Source organism: Brachyistius frenatus, unplaced genomic scaffold, assembly GCF_029030835.1.
Source record: "Brachyistius frenatus isolate BFR_SWC_R1_liver_20210118 unplaced genomic scaffold, ASM2903083v1 Contig_717, whole genome shotgun sequence".
Classification (NCBI taxonomy): domain Eukaryota; kingdom Metazoa; phylum Chordata; class Actinopteri; family Embiotocidae; genus Brachyistius; species Brachyistius frenatus.
Window position 1 is genome coordinate 1 of NW_027211316.1, and position 10,000 is coordinate 10,000.

The 10,000-nt window shown below is 42.0% G+C and overlaps 2 protein-coding genes across 8 annotated transcripts in view; both read left to right on the forward strand.

Moving 5' to 3' along the window:
- The first annotated feature begins 682 nt into the window (after positions 1-682).
- On the forward strand, positions 683-8,026 carry LOC138615140 (mitochondrial carnitine/acylcarnitine carrier protein-like). 2 transcript variants are annotated; one of them, XM_069688766.1, is made up of 9 exons: positions 683-902; positions 2,005-2,091; positions 2,538-2,665; positions 3,905-3,995; positions 5,062-5,179; positions 5,320-5,392; positions 5,488-5,597; positions 5,986-6,107; positions 6,793-8,026. In XM_069688766.1, the coding sequence occupies exons 1-9, from the start codon at positions 768-770 to the stop codon at positions 6,853-6,855; spliced, it is 927 nt and encodes a 308-aa protein (XP_069544867.1). In that variant the 5' UTR covers positions 683-767; the 3' UTR covers positions 6,856-8,026. The 2 variants fall into 2 exon arrangements, with proteins under 2 accessions (XP_069544867.1, XP_069544868.1); XM_069688767.1 differs by having other exon boundaries at positions 683-869.
- Positions 8,027-8,467: 441 nt separating this feature from the next.
- Positions 8,468-10,000, forward strand: part of tafazzin (tafazzin, phospholipid-lysophospholipid transacylase) — a 5,088-nt gene continuing 3,555 nt past the window's right edge. For 3 of the 6 annotated variants that reach the window (XM_069688771.1, XM_069688770.1, XM_069688774.1), the window contains exons 1-3: positions 8,483-8,577; positions 8,673-8,733; positions 9,954-10,000. The exon at positions 9,954-10,000 is cut by the window's right edge. The gene's annotated coding sequence lies outside the window, so the exon portion shown is untranslated. Of the gene's footprint in view, positions 8,578-8,672; positions 8,734-9,953 lie in introns of all 6 variants that reach the window. The other 3 variants (XM_069688772.1, XM_069688773.1, XM_069688775.1) reach the window with 3 other exon arrangements.

Genomic DNA, 10,000 nt, shown 5'->3' on the forward strand with positions numbered 1-10,000 from the left:
CCGGGTTGACTATGAGGAATGTGTTAAATCGAGATTTCCCGATTTATTGCTGAACTGTTGTTTTGTTATTTATTCTTTTTTTTTTCCTGTAATGGGGTCTTTTGCAGCGTGTCAGACTTTGGCTTAAAGTCCAACTACTTCCTGTACTGTGCAATATAGGACAAGGAAAAGACAAGAAAAGGTTATAAAACTTTTAGAAAAGCGTGTAAACATTGTCTTATTGTCATAAATAGAAGCACATGGATGCTTTATGTTTTTAAGAATAATTCCAGCAAAATAATAACGTTTATATGAAGCAGATTTAAGTAGTAGTGGGTTAATTCATAATAATAATAATAATGACATTTTATTTTAGATTTAGGATGTTCATTTCCTGTCAAATATATCACCTGTTAATGAAATGTAATTAACGGCTGTTTAACAGGGTGTCTTTTCAGTTGTCACCACCAGAGGTCGCTGTTTCTGTGGTTGTAGAGTTTCTTTAAAAACAATTTTTTTTAAAAAACAGTAAATAAAACTCGCTTCAAGTTTTCCGTGGGAGAAAAAATTAAAAAAAAGTGACATTTAGAGGTGACTTTGCAGAGAGGAAGCACGTGGGGAAGTAGCAGCGTCGTGACAGACAGACAGTCAGAGAGACAGACAGGCAGCTGACCCCCCCCCCCTCCTCTCAGACAGACTGGGACAGCGGCGGTGCACGCTGGACCCGTCGCGGCGGACTGAAGTGGACTCCGACCCGGCTGTGAGCCTCCGGGTCACGCGGGGACAGGATGCCGGACGAGGTTCGAGTTTCTCCGCTGAAGAACTTCGTGGCCGGAGGAGTCGGCGGAGCCTGTCTGCTGCTGGCGGGACACCCGCTGGACACCATCAAGGTGACGGGAAACCAGCCGCCAAACGAGCTGCAGGTCGAGGAGAAACTGCAACTGAAGTTCATTTAAACCCGGAAGAAGCACGAAATGTTTTTATAGTCCGGTTCTCCTGATATCTTTGGCGGTTCTTGTAAGTTTTGGTTCGGAAAAAGTCAGAGATCGGAAGCGTTCAGGAGATTATTCATTAATCAGCTTAAAAAATCAAAGAGGCCGCGAGGCAGACAGAGAAGGCTGCAGTGTGTGAGTGAACAACGATGGTTCAAATGAAAAGTGTACTGACTTTAACGGAAGTAAAAGAAACATGACATAAGGTTGGCAAAAAGTCAAAATAATTAGACAGAAAGTCAAAATAAATACATAGAAAGTAAAAAAATAGGAATTAAAAAGTTCAAAAGTATGAAAACAAACTAGCAATAAACTGTGATGCAAATTCAAAATGATTTAGTAAAACGTCAGAATTATGGGTCAATGGTCAAAATTATGTCAGAATCGTGAGTTAAAAAGTTTAAATTATGACAAAAAGTAAGATGACATGTCAAAATCATGAGCAAAAAACTAAATTATGAGATTAAGAATAATAAATTATGGTGTAAATGGACAAAATTATGTAAATCATGACAAGAAAAGTCCAACATGAGATAAAAGAAGCCCAAAAATATGACATTGGAAAAAAAAAAACATTTTTTTTTTATTTTTAAATTTTATACACTTTATTAATCCCCGAGGGGAAATGTCTTCACTACAGCAGGGGGGCTCTCAGGGGGGGCTCTCAGGGGGGAGCTGCTGCAGCAGGCTGCCACTAGCGCGGCGCCAGGTAACCTGACCTGAGGTGCATGTTTTTGCATTGAAATTATTCAATAAAATCTTAAAGATTATAAAAGCAAAAGTCAATATTACGAGATAAAGCATCAACATTAGGGTGTAAACGGTCAAAACCTTCACAGGAACAAGAAAAAACAACAACACCCAGTTTGTTTATCAGTAACTCCGAGCAGTCGACGGGTGTTTCCACAATCCTCCCTTTTCAAACGGTTAGGGGTGTGTGTGTGTGTGTGTGTGTGTGTGTGTGTGTGTGTGTGTGTGTGTGTGTGTGTGTGTGTGTGTGTGTGTGGTTCTAATGTAAAGTGTGTATTTTCAGGTGAGACTTCAGACGCAGCCCAAAGCCGCTCAGTATGTCCTCTACACGGGAACGTACGACTGCTTCCGCAAGACCGTGTCCAAAGAGGTGAACACACACACACACACACACACACACACACACACACACACACACACACACACACACACACACACACACACACACACACAAACAGGTGACAGAAGTCAATGTCAGGACACCACCACAACAACAGAGCTCTTAATTTATGATTTTGTGTGTGTGTGTATATGTGTGTGTGTGTGGTTTTTGTGTGTGTGTGTGTGTGTGTGTGTGTGTGTGTGTGTGTGTGTGTGTGTGTGTGTGTGTGTGTGTGTGTGTGTGTGTGTGTGTGTGTGTGTGTGTGTGTGTGTGTGTGTGTGTGTGTGTGTGTGTGTGTGTGTGTGTGTGTGTGTGTGTGTGTGTGTGTGTGTGTGTGTGTGTGTGTGTGTGTGTGTGTGTGTGTGTGTGTGTGTGTGTGTGTGTGTGTGTGTGTGTGTGTGTGTGTGTGTGTGTGTGTGTGTGTGTGTGTCCAGGGCATCCTCGGCCTCTATAAAGGTCTGGGGGCCCCTCTGGCCGGCGTCGCTCCGATGATGGCCATCAGCTTCTTCGGCTTCGGTTTGGGGAAACAGCTGCAGCAGACGGACCGCAACAAACCTCTGACGTTAGTGACGACACACACACACACACACGCGCACACACACACACACACACACACACACACAAACACACACACAAACACACACACAAACACACACACACAAACACACACACACACACAAACACACACACACAGCAGACATAAACAGATTGATCAGATATGAAGTAAAAAATTTGAACCAAATAATCCAAATAATTACAAAAAAAAATCCAAACTATGATGTAAAAAGTCAAAATAATGACATAAAAGCCTAAATTATAAACTTGAAAGTCCAACTCGTGAGATAAAATGTAAAAACTACGACATAAAAAGTCAAAATTGTGACATGAGACTCGAACTCATGAGATAAAACATCCAAATTACGGGTTAAAAAGTCAAAAGACATGAAGTCTCGTACGTCACTGTCGAGTCGGTTCTCAGTGTTTGTTTAAAGTTAACTTTGTTTAAGTTGAATATTGCACCGGGATCAGTTTCATATCTATTTGTGATGTCACAAATCAAGCTCGTAGCCCCGCCCCTTTAAAAATGTGATTAATATTCCTCTTCTAGTTTTAAACTCTCCACAGCGAACTGGAGGAACACAGAAAAAAATAAAATTTAATTTGTCTGTTCGTGTCCTCTGACCTCCGACCTTTGACCCCAGACATCCGTCGACTCAACTCGAACTTGAACCCTAAACACTAAAAACAAAAGTGTCGGCCTTCAGACGGTCCCCACAAAGACTGCAGAACGAACACACACACACACACACTCACACACACAGTTGTTTGTTTGTTTGTTTGTTTGTTTGTGTACTTCCTGTAGTGTGTTTGTGATACCTGAATTCAGTTCTAAATATAAAAGCAGCTCTATAAATATAAACCGTCTCTCCCCTCGGCTCTCATTGGCTGGTTCGAAGCACCACGCCCCCCCCCCCCACACACACACACACTGTTCCTCGAGTTACCCTGACAACCCCGCCCCCCATCCCCCGCTGTCATCTACTGTCTATATGTAGCAGCGATGCAGGTGCTGCAGACCCCCCCCCCCCCGTATATGTAATTATTTTGATTCTGGATTCTTGAGTTATTGTGTACTGAAAATGATGTATTATATTCTTTTCTATTTTTATTTTTATTTTTATTTTATTTTATTTTATTTTATTTTATTTTATTTTATTTTATTTTATTTTATTTTATTTTATTTTATTTTATTTTATTTTATTTTATTTTATTTTATTTTATTTTATTCTATTCTATTCAGGCACACTCAGATTTTCCTGTCCGGCTGTCTGGCCGGAGTCTTCACGACAGTGATTGTGGCTCCAGGAGAGAGAATTAAATGTTTACTGCAGGTGAGGTGTGTGTGTGTGTGTGTGTGTGTGTGTGTGTGTGTGTGTGTGTGTGTGTGTGTGTGTGTGTGTGTGTGTGTGTGTGTGTGTGTGTGTGTGTGTGTGTGTGAGTGTGTGTGTGTGTGTGTGTGTGTGTGTGTGTGTGTGTGTGTGTGTGTGTGTGTGTGTGTGTGTGTGTGTGTGTGTGTGTGTGTGTGTGTGTGTGTGTGTGTGTGTGTGTGTGTGTGTGTGTGTGTGTGTGTGTGTGTGTGTGTGTGTGTGTGTGTGTGTGTGTGTGTGTGTGTGTGTGTGTGTGTGTGTGTGTGTGTGTGTGTGTGTGTGTGTGTGTGTGTGTGTGTGTGTGTGTGTGTGTGTGTGTGTGTGTGTGTGTGTGTGTGTGTGTGTGTGTGTGTGTGTGTGTGTGTGTGTGTGTGTGTGTGTGTGTGTGTGTGTGTGTGTGTGTGTGTGTGTGTGTGTGTGTGTGTGTGTGTGTGTGTGTGTGTGTGTGTGTGTGTGTGTGTGTGTGTGTGTGTGTGTGTGTGTGTGTGTGTGTGTGTGTGTGTGTGTGTGTGTGTGTGTGTGTGTGTGTGTGTGTGTGTGTGTGTGTGTGTGTGTGTGTGTGTGTGTGTGTGTGTGTGTGTGTGTGTGTGTGTGTGTGTGTGTGTGTGTGTGTGTGTGTGTGTGTGTGTGTGTGTGTGTGTGTGTGTGTGTGTGTGTGTGTGTGTGTGTGTGTGTGTGTGTGTGTGTGTGTGTGTGTGTGTGTGTGTGTGTGTGTGTGTGTGTGTGTGTGTGTGTGTGTGTGTGTGTGTGTGTGTGTGTGTGTGTGTGTGTGTGTGTGTGTGTGTGTGTGTGTGTGTGTGTGTGAGTGTGTGTGTGTGTGTGTGTGTGTGTGTGTGTGTGTGTGTGAGATGAAGACTTGTAGTTCTTGTAGTCTTCATATTTGAGAAGCTGGAAATGATCCATTTAGTCAGGAGGTCTTTAACGTCCTGCAGAGGTCTCACCTGTCTACGAGCTCAGGTGTCACTCAGGTGCTCGTTCCACCTGCGTCTCCGAGTTATTAAATATTCATCATGTTCGTGTGTTTTTCCAGGTGCAGTCGAGCGGCGGAGGCTCGAAGTACTCGGGTCCTCTGGACTGTGCAGTGAAGCTGTACAAGGAGAAGGGCATCCGCAGCGTCTACAGAGGGACGGTGCTGACGCTGATCAGAGGTGTGTGTGTGTGTGTGTGTGTGTGTGTGTGTGTGTGTGTGTGTGTGTGTGTGTGTGTGTGTGTGTGTGTGTGTGTGTGTGTGTGTGTGTGTGTGTGTTGACAGCCTCACCTGTTTCCTCTCTCTCCTCCCTCCCCTCAGACGTGCCCTCCAACGGTCTGTACTTCCTGACGTACGAATACCTCAAACGCTTCCTGACTCCTGAGGGTCAAAGGTCAGCCAGCTGCCACGAGTCACTCAAAGGCTTTTTTACAAAATAACTTTTCAGACTCTGAATTTTTTGTTTGTTTTTTTGATGTGTTCTGTCAGCGTTTCTCAGCTCAGCACTCCCAACATCATCCTGGCCGGAGGAGTGGCGGGAATACTGAACTGGACGATCGCTCTGCCTCCGGACGTCCTCAAGTCCAACTTCCAGACAGGTGAGACGTCGAACAGGAAGCTGCACGAAGAAAAACGAGCATGTTGACGGTGGGAGAGGAGGAAGAGGAAGAGGAAGGGGAAGAGGAAGAGGAAGAGGAAGGGGAAGAGGAAGAGGAAGGGGAAGGGGAAGAGGAAGGGGAAGAGGAAGGGGAAGAGGAAGAGGAAGGGGAAGAGGAAGGAGAAGAGGAAGAGGAAGGGGAAGGGGAAGAGGAAGCTCCATCTTCAGATTACTGCATTAAAGCACCTCTATTTGTTGGAGAGAGCAGAGCAGCTCACATGGCCTTTAACTGTGTGTGTGTGTGTGTGTGTGTGTGTGTGTGTGTGTGTGTGTGTGTGTGTGTGTGTGTGTGTGTGTGTGTGTGTGTGTGTGTGTGTGTGTGTGTGCAGCTGCAGATGGGAAGTACCGAGGACTCGTCGACGTCCTGAGAACGCTGCTCCGAGACGAAGGACCCAAAGCGCTCTACAAGGGCTTCAACGCCGTGTTCCTCCGAGCGTTCCCGGCCAACGCGGTAAAACCAAATCTGAATCTGTCGTTTTTTTTCAGGAAGTTAAATTGTTATTATCACAATTTGAAGAAAGTTACTTGATAGATTTGAAGAGAAATGTTTTGAAGGACGTCCCGGTGAGACCAAAATTATTAACTTATATATTAAAATCAAGCAAAACATTTTTTGCCCTGAAGCTGAATGTTAAAATCTAAAATATTAAGAAACCAAAGATCATTGAAAACATTAACGATAAATTAATGTCTGAGAGCCGCGACGTTTCTCGATTTAACTCCTGCGATTTTACCGCAAAAAACTCCCTTAAAACCAATTTACATCGTAATTTTTTTTTTTTTTTTTATTCCCCGCAAAATCAAAAATTTTCTATTGCAACAATCACAGAATGAATTTCACAAATTACAAACACACAAAATATTTCTACAGCAACAAAAACACTTTGCACTGAATTCTATTCTATGAACCAAACGTCTTTTTGTGCATCAGCTGCAAAGGTTTTTCACACATTCACAGATCTGAGACATACAGGAAGCTCTATTTGTTTAGAGTCACTTAACGTTTTTGGAATTTTTGTTTTTGTTACTTGGGCTCTTTTTTTGTTGCTATTGTTGTTATTAATGAAAATATTATTTGTGCACAACACAATCATAAAATTGATCTATTTCTACTCTCCTCCTGTCTCCGCCCTCAGGCCTGTTTTCTGGGGTTCGAGGTGGCGCTGAAGGGGCTGAACACGCTCGCTCCGGGTTGGTGAACACCACCTGGTACCACCACCTGGTACCACCACCAGGACTGGTACCACCACCTGGTACCACCACCGGTCTGCTCCTCTAAAACCAACCGAAACTGTCAGTGAGTGTTTTCAGTCGCACATTTCAGGAAGGTGAAATGTAATGAATCATTGTATTATTACTTTTACATTTAATTTTACAAATGAATTTTTTTGAATTGTCCTCCTCACTTTGTGAGTAATTTCACACGGAAACGCACATTTCTGAATGTATGACTTTGACATGTTGCGTATTTATTCTATATTCTTCTTTTATTTATTTTTTTTCTCACTTTTTAAACATTTACAAACTTTTTGTGATGTTTGTAAAATGTCGGATGATGAATTTAATGTAAGCTCAGCTGAAGCTTTAATAATGAATCGATCCTGAGGTGAACAGGTGTGTTTGGCCCGGTGAGCTTTATAAGCTTTGTGAATACCTTGTGAATAAAGTGTTTGCCACATAAATAGTGTGTGTGTGTGTGTGTGTGTGTGTGTGTGTGTGTGTGTGTGTGTGTGTGTGTGTGTGTGTGTTCAGTGTTCAGTGTTTAGTGTGTTCTCACGACTGCACAATAAAAAAAAATGACGTTGTAAAACATTCAAGTTCTGATGCATTTTCATCCAATTTTTTTTTACATCCTGATTTATCGAGTCACTGAACTGAAATTAAGTTTACAAACAGCAGGAAGTATTCAGATAATTTACTGAAGTAAAAAACACCAACACTGTAGAATAAAAAATACTCCTTTTTCATGTAAAAGTCCTGAATAAACAAGTAAAAGTACAGAAGCATCAGCAACAAACTGATTGTGTTTCCTTAAATAATCCCACGGCCCGTTATTAACACAATGATATGTACACTTATTTTTTATTTTGAATATAACAAATTGAATGAATAAACTGCTGTATTTAACTGACACATTTTAACTTGGGGTGAATTTCAGTTGACAAAACTTCAGTTTGGAATCAGTCAATAGGAGATTTTAATTTTAAAAAAATCCACAAAGAAAAATAAATATTTGACGGTTTTTGGCTTCAAAACAAATGAAAACGTCTGCGTGGTCACAAATCCAGAATAAATTGGTGTAAATACAATAAAGTGAAAAACAACAGGAAAATTGCTTCACTCTTTAATTTACATAAATAATAATATTGCGTAATGAACAAACAACCGAACAGATTTTACTGTACGAAATTATATTTTTTATTTAATAATTGATATAATATTTTCTTGGTTTATTTAATAACTATTCATCACGTCAATTCTCCATAAATTGAAACATTATTCTCCCCATTAACAGTCAAAGGTCTGATGTTTGAGGCGACCTCCCCTTTGGCCTACTTTCACAGCATCCGTTACCCAGAATTCCACATTCTTCAACACGGAAGCTGTTAATAAACTACAATAAACTCGGTTTAATAAAATACGGACGTCTATTTTATTTATTTACGACGCTTTAATTTTAGATCATTAAATACAAATTATGGTATGGCCGACCACATGCAGTAAATGTAGAAAATGATCACGTTTAAACACGGATTACGGAAGACTACGACTCCCAGAATCCAGTGCGCGACTTTTTTTTTTTTTTTTAACTTCCGGGGCCGGTGACCATCCGCCTGTCAGCAGCAGGAAGGTGAGCGAGATGTTGGATTTTGGGATCATTTCTGTCCTCACGGAGTGCTGAACATGTTTAAATGTGTCACGTGAGTTTCTTAGCATGTTATTTGTATGTTTTGAGGACAAGTTGACGTGTTTTTTTCGCGTGTTTATGAACGCGGAACTGTTGAATGGTTCACAGCTGCTGTTTGACGTCCGGATGAAACGGAAGTTCATCTTTAGGATTCAAGACTTTGTTTGAGGTAAATTTGCCGAAAATATATTCTGACTTTCTTCAAACGTCCTCACTTCATCATCTTATCCTGTTCGACGTGAATGTCAAATCTTTGTGACAGTTAACGCCTGGATTCTGGAGTGAAGCCCGTGACCTTTGACCCCCAACGTCCACTCAGTCGTCCTCGTCCGAGTGGACGTTTGCGACGAAATTCAAGACGTAGACGAGGACGAGTTTCCGAGATCACGCTTTCGAGGAAAATGTCTTAAAAACTCGGCACAAACGTCCTCTCGTGTCCCAAAAGTGGACACGAGAATCAAACTGATTTGATTTTTGGGGTGAGGTCAAAGGTCAAGCCCGTAAACGCGTCCTCACAAGGGTCCCGTGCGTCTGTCCGTCCCGTTCTCGAGAACACGTTATCAAAGAAAACGACTTTGACGGAATTTCTTACAAATTTGGCACAAACATTTACTTGAATTGAGAACTGATTAGATGTTGGGGGGAGGGGGGTCAAAGGTCAGTGACCTAACTATTTTTAAGGACAAAACAAAACAAAAAAAAGACCTTTAAACCTGATCCAGCAGAGAACAGGTGGACTGATACGAGCCTTGTCGGGACGTTTCTCTACGAAGTATTTTTTTTTTTTTTATTAACTTGAAGAACAAACAAACAAACAAAATAACTGTTATAATTTAATATATAAAAAACAGTTTGTCCTCCAAATATTCAGTAAGCAGAAATTACCTGTAAACGACAACAAAAACAAGTCGGAGTCTAAATGAAAACACGGCAGCTTTCCGTGTTTTCGTTGTTTGTTACACGTGATGACATCATACCGTCGTGACGTCACACCGTCGTGACGTCATACCCTCGTGATGTCATACCCTCATGACGTCATACCGTCGTGACGTCATACCCTCGTGATGTCACACCGTCGTGACGTCATAACGTCGTGACGTCACACCCTCGTGACGTCACACCGTCGTGACGTCACACCGTCGTGACGTCACACCCTCGTGACGTCATACCCTCGTGACATCATAACGTCGTTGACCAGCTGGAAGATTGTCATCACAATGTGTATTTTTTAAAACCGACAACATGTGACTCCCCGACAGCTTTTAGTCCTCAGAATATATTTCCTGTTTGAAGAAGCTCCGCCCACCCTTCGCAGGTGGTCGTCTCCATGGCAACAGAACTTCCTTGTAGTTCAACCAGTTTAACTCGAAGCTGTGTGTTGTGTGTCAGCTCGGTGTGTGTGTGTGTGTGTGTGTGTGTGTGTGTGTGTGTGTGTG

Bases quoted from the DNA above. Each gene is read 5' to 3' on its own strand.
- LOC138615140 (XM_069688766.1), top strand. From the start codon at position 768: ATGCCGGACGAGGTTCGAGTTTCTCCGCTGAAGAACTTCGTGGCCGGA. The intron at 2,092-2,537 runs GTGAACACACAC...GTGTGTGTCCAG, and splicing joins GCAAGACCGTGTCCAAAGAG to GGCATCCTCGGCCTCTATAA. The intron at 2,666-3,904 runs GTTAGTGACGAC...TATTCTATTCAG, and splicing joins GACCGCAACAAACCTCTGAC to GCACACTCAGATTTTCCTGT.